Genomic DNA, 19,480 nt, shown 5'->3' with positions numbered 1-19,480 from the left:
GCTTGGGGATTCAGACTCACCAGCCACCCTTTAAAGGAAGAGGGGGCTGCTTGCTCCTTACTGACGGTAGTCTCACCCCCAGGGATTGCGCTAGCCCATAGGCTGCTGTGATTGGGATTGACTTGATGGTAGGGGGCTTGGGTTTTGCTGTTGTTGCTCTGACCAGATACCTTGTGGGGCAAAGGGGCTGGGCACATGGGATTGAAGACTGGGTCCCAGGTGGACAGTGACTTCCACAGGACACCTGTCAGGGCATTGCCAAAAAATGTTCTTCACGTCTTGTCTTTTGGCTGTAGTTGTCTACGTTCCTGAGAAATGATTACGGGCAAGAGGAGATGAAGGTCTTCCTCTTCAGAAAGGAGCAAGAACTGGGACACGGTGAAGGGAGCGTGGTGAGAACCCTCTGACCTCATCGGCAGAGAGGAACGTGGTCCTCACTGCTAGGCTGTGTGGTGCTGGAGGCTTAGCCATGATAAAGAGAGAAGCCATGCTCATCGTAAATAATAAAAATGAGTTATATCTTGTTTAGAATAAAGGCCAGGGGCACATTTTCAGGCTTAATGAGAAAATATTTTTAGCTTGCTAAAGATCAATTGATAAAAGAACAATTCACAAAAATTAATTGTATTGCCGAAAAACAAATAATGCAAAAGCATAATGTCTTACAAATGGTATTTGTAATGAAATATAATACATTCAGTGAAGTAAAATCTCACACAAGATAGATAAGATGTTACGGAGAAAAATTAACTTTAATTGAATGATATTAAAGAAGTCACATAAATGAAGAAATATAACATACTTGTGGATTGGATGGATCCATACATGTATAATAGATCATAAGTATATATCCATTTCTCCTACAATGGATCTATAAGTTAAATAAACTCATTCCAAATTTCAAGAATTAATTTGTGTCTTTGTGCATAAGTGGAACCAAGTACAACAAAAACCAAACAACCTCCCTGCTGCTGGGGTGCTCTGACTCACAGCAGCTGACGTGTCTGATGGAGACCTGCTCTAGGAAGAGCCACGACACTCTGGAAGGAGAAGAATGCACAGGGGCGGAGATGGCCTCTGGCGACTCACGGCTGTTCTGCGCAGGCGTGGGGAACCAGGAGAGGAAAGCATGCGTGAAACAACACAACTAAACAAAGTGAAATCCACGTCTGGATGGAAACTTGATTTAAACCAGAGTGGGCATTATAAATCACTGAGACATGCGCAATTGCTAGTCTTATTGAAAAATAAAATTAGATCTCTGTACTAACCCCTGAATAGAAAAATGAATTCCAGATGGTTAAAAGACCTAATGCAGAAGCAGCTCTTCAAACATGTAGAGCCAAGCACAGAATATATTTTCTATTTCTTCTCGCAAACACATAAAATAAGCACACTGTGACATCCTGGGAGGGACGAGTGCTTACAAGCGGGGGCTTCTTCATCAAGAGCATCCACCATGCGAGAAGTGGAGGCCCAGGGGAGACGTGGGCGGGCAAGGAGCGGTATCTGGTGATGCTCTTGTTGACGATGATGTTGATGATGACGGAGCTCATGGAGACCCCATGTACCATGGAGCCAACCACCACTGCTGTGCCAATCCTTCTCGCGGTGGAGGGTATCTCGCTCTGTGACCACCCATCGGCCTCATTGCTTCCAGGCTCTTTTAACTGCCACCACTCTCCCTTCCTCGGGATGGGGCATGACCCATAACTGCGCCTGAGATGACTGTTTCGGAGATTGTCACTACACACCAAAGTAGGATGCGAAGCATACGTGGTTCCCATTCTACCAGAGTACTACACAGACAGATGACCGAGGGAAATGCATGTAGAATAAGAAGCAGTATTTCTCAGATGGGGAGCCCCATGATGCAAGGAACATGGAGACACACATCTTCTTTGCCATCAAGGGGATGAGACATGATTTCGCATCTGTCTGGTGGCTGACTGACTGTGGAGGACACGAATCCTGAAGCCGAGCAAAGCCTGGTCGCGGCAACTGCCCTGGGGAGTGACGTGGTGCCAGCCGGCAGATCTGGCGCCAAGGAGCAGTGGTCCTCTCTTGGTGCAGAAAGCATACTGCAGGGAGCACGTTGAGAGTCCGCCAATCAAACCAGCCCCAAGGCTCATCAGAAATACCCGGAGCTGTGGTCAGAGAACCAAGGATGGCAACAGGTTCTGGAAATGGGCCAAGGAGAATGAGGAGGAGGTTGGAGAGGCTAGTGGGGAAATCCCTCTTTTTCTTGCTTTGTTTTAGATTTTTCTTTGTGCGTTGGGTCAAGTTTCATGGAGTAGATCATCCGTTTTCCACTCAGCTATTCACCAGTGTAATATCTCTTTCCTGCTTCCTCTCGGTGTCGCCTGTTTCTACTTTCGCCTCACTTCTAACCCTTCCGAATGTCGCCCCTGGGTACATGGACGACTCTGTCTACTCCCCTGGCGTTATTCTTCCCCGTACAGCCCTTTGACCCAAGCCAGGGTGTTATCAATTGCCTCCTCTGCACACGAATAAGGAAGATCAAGAAGACTGGATACACTCGCACTACGGTGCCGGCAAAGAATATTGCAAGTTCCAGCTACAGCCAAAAGAACCAACTCATCTGCCTGGATTAAAGCTGCTCAGTCAGAGGGAGGCACTCAGGGACATCTTCAGGTGTCCTAAAAAATGCCACACCCCAGGTGTCCCAGTGGGTGCTGCTCGCCTGCATCTGCCTGGGAAGAAGTACAGCCAGAATGGGGAGTGAGACTTCCTCTCACAGGGTTTGGACACATTGTCAGGGACACCAGTCCCTGGAGAAGGACATCAGACGTGGTAAAGTAGAGAGGCAGTGCGACCCTGCCAAGGGGGATAGACACAGTGGCTGCCAAGTGTCTCACACCTAAGAGCGAAAGTGAGGCTTGCTCTTTCATATGTGGGGTCACTATGATTTGCAATGGACTTGATGGCAACTCACAGCAGCAGCAGCAACAACAACGACAACAACAACAACAGATGTCTCGTGGGGCTTGTTTTCTTACAGTCATTCTGACCTGATTCCAACTCGGACCTTGGGCAAGGCCTGGCCTCTCCAGTGGGAAGTTAGCAGTGACCAGCTTTAATCCAGACCCCTGGGTCTGTAGAGTTGGGGTACGCTATCCAGGGTATCCCTGTTAGGGGCTCTTTTCAATCTGCAGTCTTGAAGGAACTGCTTTCCTGAAGCCACCTGTTTAAGTGAGCAATAACCTGGTAAACAGACCCCAGAAACTGAGAGGGCCCCCCAAAGGAGCTGGGAACCCCAGAGTAGATGGCTAGCTTCCCCTGTCCTGCTCTGAAAAGCTCCCCAGTGGTCATTCATGAGGGGATCCTGAGTGGACGTGTGCACAAGCCAGCCACCTCATCCTGTCTCACGTGGTATCCGCCAGCACCAGCCTCTACCCGGCTCCCACATGGCAGGTCTCCATGACAGCAAGCTGTGCTTGGCCATTACTGTTTTACGGACAAACAATCTGTGCACAGTCCAGTCCAGTGCTTTAAATGCACTACACAGGTTGTGCCATCCTCACCACAATTGATTCCAGATCATTCTCATATCCATTATTATTAGCTCCTCCTTTCCCCCAAGCCCCCTGCCAGAACCCTAAGGAGCTATTAATCTAGTTACTGTCTCTCTAGACTTACCTCTCCTGGATTTCATACACAGAAAATCATACCCCTCAAATCCCATCAGCAGCAACACACTAAGACACAGAAAAACCCCGGTCCAAAGGATGGTGGAAGATGATACACACGGGTCAAAGGGGCCGAGCAAAGCTAATTATATCTTCAGTGATCCACTTTCCAATGCATGCACGCTGTCTGAGCAGAAGACCATTACGATGTCAAGCTTGAATGAAGAAGCAAACACACCAACATTTAGAAGGTTTTTGATGTGGGACTGCTCAGAGATTTGAGTGACAGAACGTGGCACCTATAACATGTATTCATGTGAAGCTCAGCTGTAAGGACTCTTAGAAGAGCAAAGGAGACCACATCGTGGCTGGTGAGTGCCGTGGCGGGCTCAGGCTCCCAGTGGCCCCGCGTGTCAGAGATCCGCCCCACGGGGTTTCCTACCTCTTCTTATCGCAGAGAACAGACCTCTGAGGTGTGCTTCACAGAGCAGCAGAGTGGTGAGGACCCAGCTTCCTTTACTTGGGGCCCGCTGAGGTGGGGTGACCCAGCCTGGCCAGCTGCCCTTCAGCTTGCCGTTTGCGCAGTCAGAAACTCTTGAAGAAAGTCTTCCTGAAGTCGGGCCAAGGGCAGCCTAGAGAGCGGCTCACGCTGTGTGTCAGGCCGTGGGCGCTTCTGGAGAATTATCCACATGCAGCCAGTTATAAAACACAGGAGCCTCAGGCTTGGGCCAGAAACTGAGTCGTAGGGTCCATGCTTACGATGTCAGCACCACTCTGGCCGGTTCCCCGGGCCATGCAGATTGGTCATGTGCAGGAGTCTTCTAGGGTCTAGTCGCTCATCTTCAGAACACCTGTGATGTTTCCATAAGACGATGTCTTGGTTTTCACACCAGAGCTTCACCGGTGTCAGTCAAGATCTATTACTGGCCTCGCAGGAGTTGTGTTTTCACAGGGTGGACGCCACAATGCCACAACATAACACACTTCTTTACAGCCACGTGGCTGCAGAGAACCACACGCAGGAGACACCCTGGTTTAGAGCAGCCCGCTTCATCCTTGGCGCTGCTCTCGGCCCTGGGCATCCGAAGACCAGCACAGAGGACCAGGGAAATTAGCCACTAGTTTCAGGCCACTGCCAGAATAATTCGGGAGGTGGGGGGATCCAGCACATCCATTACAAAGCCGCTCGTAGACCAGTGAAGTTCCGTGGTCCATGCTAGCTGTCCCCAGCATTGCACTTCACACATGTTTTATTGTCAGGGATCTCAGGTTCCATCAACACGTAGTTTAATTGAAGTTTTAACAGGCTAACCTGGGAGATGACCCTGCCCAGATGCTTCTGTCTGAACTGCTTTGAAGTAGCAGCAGATCGCTAACCGGAAATGGCAGTTTGATTGGCCATGGACAGGACAGTCTTTCACGCTGACCTCCTGCCTGCCTATGAGTCAGGGGTGAGGGTGGGGGCAGGGATGAAAGTCTGCCCAGAAGTCCAAGTCCGTGGGCACCAGGAGCGATGGCGGTGGAAGGTACTGCCCTGCGGGCTGAGGGCCTTCCCACCATCCCGCCTCTCCAGGCTTGAGGCTCAGCGGGAGATTCTTGATGACTTAACAACAAACAAGCAAAGTCAATGCCATCTAGTCAGTTCTGACTCATAACGACCCTGCCAAACAGAGTAAAACTGCCACGTGGGTTTCTGAGACTAGCTCTTCTGAAGCGGCCCCTTAGGCGGACCTTTAGCCTGACAGCCTGGTGGACCAGGTCCTTAGTGGGGCTGCCCAGCGCTGCACAGCTCTGTGGAAAGAAAGCCATCAGGACAGCAGAGTTCAGGTCCTCAAAGGGCTCCCAGTGGGCTCCCACTTTGCTCTGAGGAGAGGCCCCCAGTGGGTGTTCTTATTCGGGACATTGGGTCAGCTCCGACTCATCAGGGCCTGTGCACAAGAGTGAACCATGGCCTGGTCCAGAGACATCCCCAGCAGTCGGGGAATCCTCTCCTTTCACCTGCATCCCCTCCAGGAGAATGCTCCCGCTTTTAGGCTCAGCTGCAGTGCCTTTCCCCCCAAGCTCCAACCACTCCCCAGCCCCAAGGCAGGCCAAGTTCGACCAGATGTTCCATGCATTGGATGGTGTGCCCAAAGATGTACTGAAATTCTAAGTCTCTGTCCTGAGCACTTGACCCTGGTTTGGACATAAAGTGTGTTTTATTTTTTTTGCTGCTGTTCAGTGTCACGTACTTGACTCCGACTCATCAGGACCCGCACAGAACAGAATGAAGCCCCGCACCACACTCACGCCCAGTGCTACGCCAGGGCCCATCATGGCAGCCACTGTGTCCATGCATCTCCCTGAGGGGCTGCCTCTTTTCCCTGCCCCTCCACTTTACCAAGCAGGATGCACGCTGTTCTGGTTGAAAGGCTGTCTCTTGTTCCCTGTAAATGTCCTGTAAAACGTGACAGTGTTTTGGAATTCTTTTTCTCAGCGCTGTCCATTCCTCCCCTACTCCCCGCCCCAGCCAAGCTCATTGCTATCGAGTCAATGCTGACTCATCCTGACCCCTGTGCATTTCCAAGACTGTAACTGCTTACAGGAGTAGAAAGACCAGTTTTTCTCTCAGAGAGCTGCTGGTGGCTTTGAACTCCTGATCACACAGCTTTTAGCCAAGATCCAGCAATGATAATATCCCTTGTTCCCTACTACTTTAGGGTGAGCCCTGAAAACACCCAGTTGAGTTCCTCTGGAAGCCAAATTTCTGGATTTACAGGATTGGGATGACCCACCTAGACTTTCCTACACAATGTCATGGGAACAGATTGCCACAGTTTTCTCTCATGAGTTTCATGTTCAACCACGGCACCACCAGGGCTCCCGTGTTCAATGGTGATGTGCTGGCTTCACAGTCAGTGTGACTGCGCCTCCCCGGCACGAAGCCACCTGAACCCCCACGTGGCATCACGGAATAAGAGGCTTACTACAACTTTCTCCAAACACCGGGGCTGGGTTGGCAAACCTGTGACCTGACCGATTTGGGGTCAAGGTCAAAGAAACAGATCACTGGAGCACTGTCCAGGCAGACACAATGTGGCGGTTTGGGCCAGTACTTCTGTCACTGCTGCCGGGGTGCTGGCAACATTGGGGTATGATTTGAGTTAAGCGAACATTCTTGCTGTGGCCGGAGGGGGGTTAGTTAGTTACCTAGATGAAACGAGGCAGCCAACGTTCTCGGGGCTTCCTATGTTTAAAGGTAGCTTTAAAACTGTGCTTGGGAATGGGATGGGCATAGTGGTAGCTTCTGCATGGACAGCTAGGCTTGTCTGGTTGCCTGGCTGTGAGTTTGAGCAGCCATGGGAGTGTCGTCATTACCAAGATAGGAAGGAAGGAGGAAAAGATCTGTAAATCAAGAGTGTTGTAATGAGCAATGGCCTAAGTAAGCGATTAATTCCCATTATGACACATCGCTCAGAGTACAGACACCACTGCACCACGTGTCTGCTGATTTGCACGGTGCATGTGGATGAGCCATTGATCCTCAGATGGCATCTCTGGCCCTCAATCCCAGGGCTCTACCTAAGTGCTCTCTCTAGCTGGCACTGCCACTCATTCTCCAGCCTCTGTGTAGGAATCATGTTTGGGGTACTCAAGTGGCAATCCCCCCAAAGCACCCTCAAAAGTGGACGAATGTGAAACACCATGAACATGGTTGTTACATAATCTGTTGTCAATTTGAGACTTTTGAGTGAAGGGGTGGAGCTTAGCCTGTCAATCAGGCTGCAGCTTGATGACCTTATTTGGAGGCATGAAGGAGATAAATAGCTTGTTAGAGGCAGGATACATGCAGACTCCCTGGGATACATTGCTGTTGACAAGCCACATGGAGAGAGACTGATGCAGCTAGAACCCGGAGCTGGGGGAGCCATGTGGAGACACACCTAGTGCTGAGATGCTTCCATTGCCCCTGGATCCACAAGACTTTCCACCCACTGGCCTGTGATCTTCCTATATTCGGTGTCATTGCATGTGTTTCGTGAGTCTGAAGAGCACTTTATAGATTTGTATCAGACATATGGGCTAATATCGGACTTATGGACTTGACCTGGACTAGGCTGGGATGTTTGCTCAATATACAATTGCTCTTTTATATAAATACTCTTTCTTACACATATATGAGTGTCTATGAATTTGTTCCTCTGGTTTACCCAGACTAACACCATGATGAACAGAAACAACATGGATGCTGTCAAGGGTTTTGTTTCCTTTGGATCCGTGATCAGCACTCATGGAGGGAGAAGGCAAGAAATCAGAGCATCCCTCTTGCAGTGGGTGGATCTGCTGCAAAGACCTCTTTCCAGGACTGAAGAGCAAGGCTGTCACTTTGAGAACACCAAGGGGCACCTGACCCAGGTCATGGTATTTCCAGTCCCCTAGCAGCATCTGAGAGTTGTGCAGAGAAGAAGGACGAGCGAACACATTTGCAAAATGGGGTGACGAATGAAGGCTATGGGAAGTGCTGTGGACTGCTAGAAAGAACAAGCAGACAGATCCTGGGAGGACAGAGTGCTCCTGAGAAGCCAGGCTGCAGGGAACGCATCTCACATACACTGGACATGCTTGGAGGGTAGCATGTTTGGTAACACAGAAGGTACGTGAAAAAGACCCTTGATGGGCTGGGTGGACATGGCGGCTGCCCCAGTGAGCTCAAGCATCACATTGGGTGTGAGGATGGTCTCTGTCATCACCTGGTGTGACTGACTGGTTTGTCTGTTGTACATGGATCATCACCTGGTGTGGCTGACTGGGCAGAGCCTGTCTGTTGTGCATAGGCCCTCACCTGGTGTGGCTGACTGGGCAGAGCCTGTCTGTTGTGCATAGGCCCTCACCTGGTGTGGCTGACTGGGCAGAGCCTGTCTGTTGTGCATAGGCCCTCACCTGGTGTGGCTGACTGGGCAGAGCCTGTCTGTTGTGCATAGGCCCTCACCTGGTGTGGCTGACTGGGCAGAGCCTGTCTGTTGTGCATAGGCCCTCACCTGGTGTGGCTGACTGGGCAGAGCCTGTCTGTTGTGCATAGGCCCTCACCTGGTGTGGCTGACTGGGCAGAGCCTGTCTGTTGTGCATAGGCCCTCACCTGGTGTGGCTGACTGGGCAGAGCCTGTCTGCTGTGCATAGGCCCTCACCTGGTGTGGCTGACTGGGAAGTGCCTGTCTGTTGTGCATAGGCCCTCACCTGGTGTGGCTGACTGGGCAGTGCCTGTCTGTTGTACATGGGCCCTCACCTGGTGTGGCTGACTGGAAGGCACCTGACGGCAGCACTGGTAGCATTTGGTCAGTTGCACCCCATGTGCACTCGGTGGATTAGAAGTGCTCCCCACCCTGCAAAGCTAGGCAGGTGGCAGGTCGTCAGGCACTCCTGTTCTCCTTACCCTGGGCCAGCGCACCGAAGGCCAGTCTATCACTGGCTCCTGATCCCCAGGACATCTGAGCTGTGAGGTGTCCACTCCATCACCCTCTGACCTTCTTTCTGGGGGTGTGGGTGGGAGCTGCCTCCTGCCCTCTGTCCTAGGGTCTGGTGTTGTAACTTGGTAAACTCGAGGGGCCACGAAAGCGAGCAAGGCCCCTGAGGAGTGTGATGGAGCCGGTGGTTGCTGGCTCACCCTAGGAAGAACTGTGAGGATGTTTGGTTCGGCGGTGCGTGGGGCGCTTTAGGCTGGGAACGGCTCCATGGCCCCAACCGCCACCCCCACCGCTACACAGACTCCTAGTGTTTCTCAACCTGGATCACCGACTTTCTTTTTTTTTTCTGAATGAAGTAGTAAAGAAAGGAGAAAAAAATGTTACAAAGCCTTTACTGAGCTACTGGTCATGCAGGAATTTTGTGCAGAGCAATTTCATCACCGATATTCAAGTAATCTGAGCCATACTACTTCTAAGCAATTTATGACGGTGTCTATCACATATGCTTCTATGATTAATCGACAACACGCATTAGTAAGGATTCTGTACTGGCTGTGGAGGAGGCCCATGGGTGACAGCCTGATAGTGTGACAGCAATGTGACAGCCCTGGGTGCCATGCCCCCGGGTGACCCTCTGCCTACCTGCCATTTCAAAGCAAGGAGGCTACTTTAGAGCTGAGAGGCATGAGGAATCATGGGGACACTGAGGTGTTAAGGGGAGGGAAGTGTGGGGTCATGCAGTGGGCTGCCATCTGCCTGGTGGGAAGTTCAAGCACCAGCATCTCCACAGGAGAAACTGGGCTTTCTATTCCTGCAAGCAATTCCTTCTTGGAAAGCCACAGGGTGTCACTGTGAGTCTGCGTGGACTTGATGGCAGTGAGTAAGTCCAGACGAGGACCACGGAGGGGAGAAGAGGTCCATTAGATGTGTGCTGACTGCCACGAAGTGACAGACGTGACACACCAGTGATGGAGGACTTTATGGGATGTTTACAATCTACTCAACCAAACTCAGGTCGACCTTCTCGAAGCCTTGCTCAGAGTCTCTTGGTTTGGATTCCCTGCATGTGAAAATTTCCACCAACTGTCCAACAAATTATACCTCGCGACACTGCTGGTGGTACATTCCAGTAACCAGAAGACGCCTGAAGTTGGAAATGTCTGCTAGGCAGTCCTGAGCCTTCCATCCCTTTGATGGGGCTTTTAGATGGGAGTAGGCTCTGCACCTCTCCGGGGCCAACCAGCCAGTCTTTCGCCCTCATGTAGAGACAACCAGAAACTCTACAGGGAAATTCTACATTTGTAAACACACACAGACTCTCTCTCTCACATCAAGAATGGCTCAGGAGAACTCATCTCCTAGCACATTCAGAGCTGGTGGTGAACACAGGCTCCACCCAGTGCGATCATCTTCCTCGTATAAACACAATAACCCTGGCACGAGGAGGGACACCGGCCGGGGAAGCAGCTGCTCCATGGGAGAAGTTGAGGCCATCGGGTGGCTCACTGGAAACCCTGCTCAGCTCTTCAGGTCACCCAGATTCGGGGCCCACTTGAGGACAGGGGGGTTATAGTTTGCCAATCCTGGCTCTGATCCAGCTGACGTACAAGTGGCGCCGTTTCCACCGGCAACTGTGCTATCGGCAGAGACAAACACAAACACAGGGAAACCTATTCACGCCAGTGCTGGCCGCTCAGACATGCCCAGCCAGCTCCACAGTGAGCGGCCACGATGAGCCTTAGTCTCTTTAAAAAAGACATCTTATCTTCAAGAGAGAGGTGGATAGTGAAGAAGGGACTGGCGGGGTCAGCTCAGGATTGAGAAGTCATGAAGGATTCCACCAAGGGGCGCGGCAGCTCCATGGGTGGTCCCAGCAGCCCTTGGTGTGAAGGCTGGCTTTCAGGTTGCGCAGACTCCAGGCAATATGCAGTTCAGAAAGGACTCTGGGAACTGGAGAGGCTCAGAGGGGCAGCCGGGAGTAGGCGGGCAGAACCAGAGACCAGTCTTATCATATCTCTACCTGCTGCCTGTGGCTTCAAGGCCAGGGGTTCTGCTCAGCCTCAGGGAACCTTGGATGTGAAGAAAGCCCTGTGTGGAAGTCCTCCTGCCACGATGCAGTGAGTTTTTTCCAGTCTGATGCGCCTCAGACACAAGTCTTGGCCCAGTATCGCTTCTGCCCTGAGAACATGCTGGGAGTGCCATCATCCCCTCCAGGGCTAGGGCACAGGGCTGGCCCGTGTCTACCACCACCACCGAGGTGTGCAGAGCTAAGGGAGTGCTGGCCTCACACCAGCATGCTCACACAGGCCCCCGGGTCTGCCTTCGCTCGGCTTCCCTGAGTGTCCCGAGATCATGTCTCTGTACATTGACGGCTGTGGTCACCAGCGTGGGGCTCAGTTCCCTGTGCTGTGTTTCAACAGCGTGTGCTCACTTCACGTCTGTCTCTGGGCTGCAGGGTGGCCATTTTCACGTGTGTTCATACCGCTGTCGAGCCCTGTGGCGTGGTGGGTGCAAACTCATCAGGTGTACCTTGGGAGAAGGAGGAGGCTTTCTGCTCTCACAAAGACTTAAAGTCTTGGAAAACCCACCTGTGGGTGGGCCCCTATGTCTCAGAGTTGACTGGATGGTAGAAATGGCAGAGGGCTTGGTTTACTGCACATTTAACAGACAGCAGCAGACAGGACACCACAGGTAGACAAGCCCGGGCATCTCGGCCTGTGGAACATGACTCCTCATTGTGAAGTAAACCACTTTGCTTTCCCCCCCAGCCTGGGAGGCGGCCAGCCAAGGGGCCATGGGAGCAGGGCTTCAGGAGATCTAGATGATAGAGCCATAAGCAGATCTCGTTACAAGATGCTTCGGGGCACAAGACACCCTCTCCAGCCTGCATGAGGCAAGAGAATGGGCTGCAAGCCACAGAGGTTGAGCGAGGGCAGCCGGCAGCTCCGGTTGTGGAAGTGCCTTGTGTGGAGACTCTCGTTTAGTCTCCGTTGCTACACAGACAGGCGTCTCTTTAAGAAGGGAGTGGTTCCTGCTCCGCGGGAGAAAGATGTACACTCATGGGAACCCTGGGCGGGGTTCTCTCCTCTGGGGAGGAGGGTGCTTGGGGGCATAGGGTCCCCTGAAAGTGCTGAAAAGCAAAGGTGCCACTTTGGGGACTAAGGTGCACCCGACCCAAGCTGTGGCCTCCTCAGCCACCTCCTTTGATCAAGGACTGAAGAGGAGTCAGAGTGCGTGAGTAACCGTGCTGGGGAAGAACAGGGACTGGGACGCTCACAGTTAGAGAACCAACAAATCCCTCTCGGAAGAAGCACAGCCAGACAGTTCCTTAGTGGCGAAGATGGCGAGCCTTCGTCTTACATGCTGTGGCCATGTTGTCGGAAAGACTAGGCCTCGTGTGTGGTCAGCTGGAGGAGCAGCGAAAAAGGGGAAGACCTCGCGCTCGGCAATATAGGGCTGAGAAGAGTGTTGACCTCCCTGGAGGAAGGATGGCGTGAAGGCTGGACAACACCCTGAGGAGCACAGGTGGCTCTGTCACACATGTGGACGTGACATGGGGACACTTGCTCAAGTATCTATCCCATCATAACACAATGAGATGGGCCTACCAGAGGTTTCAGAAGGGCACTTTCCATCCATGTATGAAGCTGGTTGCCACTGACAGCTTGGGGAACCCCGTGTGTGTTCACGAGCTGCCTGCTTCCTGGTGCTGCCTTCTCAGAGGTGCACTGACCACCAGGCCTTTCCTTCCAAGGTATCTCTGCTGGGCCCAACACCCCGCCCCGCCTGGTGAGCAGGTGGGCGTGGGTCCTGACCACCCAGCGATCCACTGGTTGGGACGCGCAGGATAAATGACTCAGCAGGAAAGGAAGAAGCTGAGGCTTAACTCGGGCTTCGTGTGGTTCCAAGCTCGGAAAGGTGACTGGTGGCAAGTCTCCGTGGTGTAGACGAGGCTCCGTGTGCGATACGCGGAGCTTTGGAGTGTGGCCAGGGATGGTCTTCCACAAAAGCTGGGCTGTGCGTGTCCATAGAACAGAGCCCGTGGTCTGGGGGTCTCTGGGGTACCCTTGGGGCTTATGCATACACACAGTCTGGAGGACCTTTGGGGCTCATAAAACCCTGCGGTTTGGGGGGACCCTGGGGGCTCATATTCCTCCAGTTTAGGGGGCCTTTGGGTCTCATATAGTTCCTACAGTTTGTGGTACCTTTGGGGCTCATATAGCCGCATGATTTGGGGGGTCTCTGGGGCTCATATGGTCCCCATGGTCTGGGGTACCTTTGGGGCTCCTTTACCCTGTGGTTTGGGGGCCTTTGGGGTGGTGTGTGTGCTTCATTCTGCTTCAGGTGGAGGGAAGGCTTCCACTAATACCTCTAAGCTGGAGCGAGGAGGAGTGCGGTGGCAAAGCACTCGTGCTTACTTGGACTTCCAGCGCTCCGGGCGAGAACACACACGCTTGCTGGAATGTTTGGCTGCTGGACCTGCTGGGTGCTGTGGAGAGCCGGCTAATGTAGGCCTGAAAATCCTCACCTGCTCCAGACCCCAGGCTCCAGCTCTGGCTCCAGGCTCCCTGGGAAGACCCCTGGGAATCGCTTCCAAATCCTTCTCCCTCACCAGCCACATCCTGGCCCATTCAATGTCCCCAAGGCCCTCAAACCAAGCCCTTCAGCTCCTGCCACTGGCCTGTGGCCTCGGGCATCTAAGTCAGTACTGGGGCTTTCCCAGGAGCTCCCCCTCTTGGACATCCCTGTCTCCTTGGGGGACCCCTAAATACGGGGTCTGGGGAGTCGCTCCTCCCCTAAAACCACTGACCCGTAGGACAAGGGCACTCTGTAAGTGGTTCTGCTTTCCCAGTCCAGCACCCCAGAATGGTCAGATCTTGTGTCCAGGTAGCAGTGGAGTGCCACCATTCAATCAGGTTACTGCCTGGTGATGTCTCCTCGGGCTGTGGACTTTTGATGAGACGTGGAGGAAGAGTGGGCCTCTCCTACCCCTCACCTTCCTGTCTGCCTGTGTCCTGGGTCTCAGGACCCACCTGGATGCCCATGTGGCCTGCCAACCCTGGGAGCTGTCAGCGCCCTGCCAGGCCCTGCACCCTTGGGTCCACCCAGCTCTGTGTCCACCAGCCTGTGATCTCCCAGCCCTAGCTTCACATTCCTGCTTCCTATGACGGGTGCAGTGTGAGTCTGAGGGCGTCGGCCAGCAAGCATCGGTCTCAGGGGTTTGAGTTGGCCTGGGCTGGGCCGTTGGATATGAAATTCCTTCTTGGTAAACAGTCCTTTCTTATACACCTGTGTCTTTGGTCTTGTTTCTCTAGAAAACCCAGCCTCCCACACTCACATTCCAGAGACTCAGCCCGGGCCTCAGCCTTTGGTGTGTGTGTGTGTGTGTGTGTGTGTGTGTGTGTGTGTGATGGGTCTTGGTTCTTTGAAAAAGCATCCTGAGAGCTGCACCCCTCAGCCTGGGGGGATCACGGCTTCAGGAGAAGAGCCCTCCTCCAAGTGGGTCACTAGGCTGCAGTCGAGAGGGGTGCTGGCTGAGAAGGTGCTGCCGGGGGCTGGCTGCGCAGAGTGGCAGGGTCACGAAAGGCAGGGCCACGGGTGGCTGAGCAGTGCTGGTGCTGCTGCTCAATTGGCAGCAGGGCCACTGAGCTGTGGAGAGGCTGACTGTGGGCAGCTGACATGGAGGCCTGGTGGGGGACCAGCCGCCTAGTGAGAGGACCAGGCTACTCCCAAGACAGACACAGCGCCGCTGTGCCCGGGGGCCCTACATGCAGAGGCGAGCTGAGCTGTTCCGTTGCCGTTGTCCAGAGCCTCCTGTTAACTCCGGCACAGCTTTCCAGGGCCCTGCCTTTCAGGTGAGCCTGACATGGGGACACCGGCATTTGCCTGTGGTCTATCTCCACTTTGAGATGCTTGCAGGAGAAACATCAAGTTCCCAATTGCCCTGGCCCATCAGCGTGTCCTCGTTTCCCATAGGGCTCACATCTGACCTTGTGTCCTGGTCACTTTTATTTATTGGGAAAAACAGAAGCCAAGACGGGTGATTTTCATGGGCTGGGTCCTCCCAAAGATGTCAGAGCCTAACCCTTCTGGACCTGATGTGGGAACAGGGCTTTCCCTGTCAGGTTACCACAGACTGATCTGTGCTGCAGGGTGCATCTGAAACTACATAGCTTTGGGGACCTGAGCAAGCAGCCCAGAGACAGAGGCCAGGACACATTGTGGAGATGAGGTGCTATGTGGGATCCCTGAATGAATGCTGAGAAGAACATGGGGGGAGCTGAGAGACACACTGTGCCCCAGAGTCAGGGCCCCACGTGGGGAGAACCCAGGTGTGCTGCCTGCAACTGCTCCTGTGTGGTGTCTGTGCTACAGCCGCAGGGGCACCAAGAACACTGGACTTTGATCAAGTTCCCGTGGGGGACAATTCAGCTCAGGCGAGATTACAACCAAGGTTCCAGGGCATTTCCAAGTCCCACAAGTACCTCCACAGGTGTTCACAAGCCCCATAAAATCGGAGGACACTCCCAAGCCCCAAGTGGGTGTGTTCTTGGACCAAGCTCTCTGGGAAGTGGGGCTCCCTCCAACCTCTGGCTGTGGAGGAGGTTTGGGGGGGTCGCCTAAGTGGATACAGAATCAGGAACTCCACCCCCACCCCACTCCCAAGACACATTCCTTGGGAGCTGCCGGAGCTCTTTGTGATCCTTGGGAGGAGGCGGGTGGAGTGACTGTGGGCAGGGCCTGGGGACACTCAGCAGGGACACCGGGCACCCCCGTGGGACCTCCAGTGGAGGGTACCCCACAACCACGTTTCACCTGACCCGGTCGCTTCCCCATCTAAACTGCTGTCATCTACGCCTGTCTATCTGTTTCTACCTGCTGACCACCCGTCGAAGGCAGGCAGACAGAGCCCTGCTGCTTCAGGGAGACACCTCTGCTTCCTCTGAGCAGTCCGTGGAGCGCAGGGCGTGCTGGGAAGGCGCACAGTGGGAGAAGCAAACGCAGGGCAGGTGGGCCTCTGGCAGGGCTTACCTGGCATACTGCAGTCCACTCTGAGGGGGCAGGGCTTACCTGTCATGTTGCAGTACACCCTCAGGGGGGAGGGCTTACCTGTCATGTTGCAGTTCACCCTCAGGGGGAAGGGCTTACCTGTCATGTTGCAGTACACCCTCAGCGGGGGCAGGGGGCCGCTGCCGTCGGGGTCAATCCAGTAGTAGTTGGAACTCTGGCCCAGGTGCTTGTAGGCCTCGCAGGACGGCTCGTAGATCGCTGAAAGGAGAGGCCAATGTGAGCTCAGCAACAGCGGTGGCTCCCCAAAGGACCTGCCATTCAGGGCCAGAGAGCCACCCCAGGGGTCCTGGTGTGAGGACCCTGTCTGCAGTGAGATGGAGCCACACCTCTGACTCTGAGGTTCTCTGCACCAAAGGAGACACCAAGTTGTTGGTGTGGCATCCAACATCGCTAACAAACGTGGAGTCTGTCCAGCGGGCCCACGCTCAGGGGCAGAAGGACAGACTTTGCCCTGCTCTTCCTCATGGTGAGCGTCTCTGTGTTGAGAAGCCGCCGCTGCCCTGTTGTTGGGCTGGGTTACCCAGAAAATCTTTCTCTTTCACACGCACACACACGTACACACACAGGCACACACAGGCACATGTATAGTTTCTTTTTCTTCTTCCTTTTTTGAGTTTGCACAGCTGGTACAAATCCTGCTCCCTTAGCATGTATCCCAGACGCTTACTGGACGCCGGATCCAAGGACAGGGAGGAGGAGAAGGGAGAGGGTCCTGATGCCCAGACACTATTTGTGCCCTGAGGCAGCTTGTGCAAATCCTACATTCCATCACAGGTTCCTTCTTACTTTCTCCCCCTGGGGCCCAATGGGCTTCTGCTGTCCCACAGGGCCTGCCCCTGCCCTTGGGACATGTGAAATCCCGAAGAGCAAGCAGCCTGTCACCATGGCAGGGGCATCTGGGAAGAGCAGGACCACAGGCCTGTGAGGCAAAGCCACCGTGATCCGTGCCTGACCCAGGGGCACTGGGGTCCGAGTCACTGATGGCTCACCCTCCAGATCTTTTCCCCCAAAGCCTCTGGTCCCTAAGCTTCCTCACTCACAGGGGACAGGACCTCAGCTACGTCCACCTTCGGCTGGCCCTGAGCCATGTGCAGCTCTCTGACTTCTAGTGGACAATACTTCCTTCTGCAGACAGGGATGTGCACACAGGATGGGCCCCTCCAGGGAACTGACCAGACCCCGGCCATTGGCTCCATTGCTGTGATGGCTCTCTGAGGATGTCAGCCTCTCTAGGAGCAGACGGCCTCATCTTTCTCCTGCCAAGTAGCTGGTGGATTTGAATTGCTGACCTTGTGACCAGCAGCCTGCAACTACCCATTTGGTGTATGCCCCTGAAAACCCACCCTCAGACAGCTGGGTAAAAGTTGTGAGGTCAGGTCACCTGGGACTACCGCAGGGTTGCTACCAGATACAGAGACAGGGGAAGGAGTGGCCAGGTGGCTGTCCCATACCCTGCAAGTGTGTCACCCACAGCAGGTGTGTCCCCGACCTCAGGTGTGTCTCCCTCCCCAGGTGGGTCCCCTGCAGCACCAACACGCAGGTCATGACAACGGTAATATTCAAAAAACCCAAACTCTCTGCCACCGCGTCAATGCTGACTCAAATCAACCCAGAAGGACTGTGAGCTTCTGACACTGTCACTCTTTATGGGAGTAGAAAGCCTCGTCTTTCTCCACAGAGCGGCTGGTGGTTTTGAACAGTTGACCTTGTGGCTAACTGCCTGGCGCAAAACTACTACAGCTTCCGGACTCCAGCCCTTAGCTAGGCGACGTTTAATCATCAATACTTATTATTATTTAGGCCTTACCCTGCTTCTCCTCCTCTGAGGAAAGCATCCTTTATCACCGTGCCTGTTTCTCCCACATGCTGTCCTGCATCCCTGGTGGCACAGTGGTTAAGGCACTTAGCCGACAACCAGAAGGTCAGCAGTTTGAGCCAGCAGCCGCTCCCTGGGAGGAAGACAAGGCAGCCTGTTCCTGCGGAGATGCCATCCGGGTCCTGTGAGAAGGAGGCTCTGGGGCCCTCTTGTCTGCCTGCTGGACTCACTGATTGCCCAGGGGCACCACTGGTCATGGACCTCCAGACCCCAGTGGGCCTCTCTCTGTGCCATGTGTGCCCCAGCTGATTCACCCTCTCTCCATCCTGCTCTGGCCTGGTGAGCTGGGGTCTGAGCGGTCAGAGGGTGACCACTCTCACCCAGCAGTGAGGAGCTGGGCAGGATGCTGGCCTGCTGCACTTTGCCCCAAGCACACAGGGGCTGTGTCTGTTTGTGGTTAATCCATTTGAGGTTCCGACTCAGGAAGCCAGACTGTTCGAGGCCCCTCCACTCAGCAGGTATTCCCGCTCAGCAGGGCTGGCCTGCTCCCATGCGTTTCTGAGACTCTAACTTGTTATGGGAGTAGAAAGCCTCATCTTTCTGCTCTGGAAAAAGCGGTTGGTGGTTTCGAACTGCTGGCCTGTGGTTAGCAGCCCAATGCATGACCCCTACCCCACCAGGGCTCCTCAGCAGCTGTCAGGCCTCGTCTGTCACCTGGCAGCCCCATGGTGAATAAGACTCTGGGATGGTAGCAAGTAAGATTTAAATACAGACAACTCCGCTTGCAGAGGGACCGTCTGTGGACGCTGGGGCAGCTCAGGCAACCGGCATGATCTGGGTTTCTGACAGTCTCCCAAGGAATGCTGTCTCCAACTCTGTGGGGTATGAGCAGTGTATCTCTGAGACGGGCAAGCTTCAAAAGCTTCAGGTGCACAGACTCCCCCGAACCCCCAAAGCCACTGCCTTCCAGTCAACCCTAACTTGTCATCACGCTACAGGACAGAACAGAGCTACTCTCCTTATGGGAGGGGACAGGCAGCCTGCTCTTTCTCCCAAAGCGGGGCTGAGGGTTCCCACCGCTGACCTGGTGTGGGCAGCTGACGCCTGAGCGATAGCACCACCAGGCCTCCTTTCAGGTGCATGTCAATTGAAACCACATGTAAAACCTAAACCAGCTTCCAGACTCACAGCACCTGGCTGGGGGTTCTGTGGCCTCAGCTATCTCCCAGGGAGAGGCTTCCCTGCTGACCTTGTGGAGAGCAGCCCGGCACTTCTTAGACCGCAGTGCCACCAGGCTCCAGGAGTGACGGTTGAAGATGAGTGACAGGCTGCCTGTGATCTGAGATGGAAATGATGTCCGTGTCTGATACTCAGCCACCACCCCAACCCCCATTCCCGGGGGAACTCTTGTTCCCATGTCAACTCTCCAACACACTGCTCAGAAGAGGGGAGGTGGCAGCTGCCCACACCCGAGCCCCCAGACTCTGCGATTGCTCAAGGCA

General features: G+C 54.0%; 1 protein-coding gene across 1 annotated transcript in view; it reads right to left on the bottom strand.

The window, feature by feature from the left end:
• Nucleotides 1-19,480, bottom strand: part of CNTNAP2 (contactin associated protein 2) — a 973,876-nt gene that overhangs the window by 318,039 nt on the left and 636,357 nt on the right. The window contains exon 12 of the mRNA XM_075557443.1: nucleotides 16,241-16,360. Within this exon, the coding sequence (XP_075413558.1) occupies nucleotides 16,241-16,360 (120 nt within the window). The remainder of the gene's footprint in view (nucleotides 1-16,240; nucleotides 16,361-19,480) is intronic.

The sequence above is a fragment of the Tenrec ecaudatus genome, chromosome 9, assembly GCF_050624435.1.
Source record: "Tenrec ecaudatus isolate mTenEca1 chromosome 9, mTenEca1.hap1, whole genome shotgun sequence".
NCBI classification, from domain to species: Eukaryota; Metazoa; Chordata; class Mammalia; order Afrosoricida; family Tenrecidae; genus Tenrec; species Tenrec ecaudatus.
This window is presented reverse-complemented; position numbering and strand designations above follow the sequence as displayed.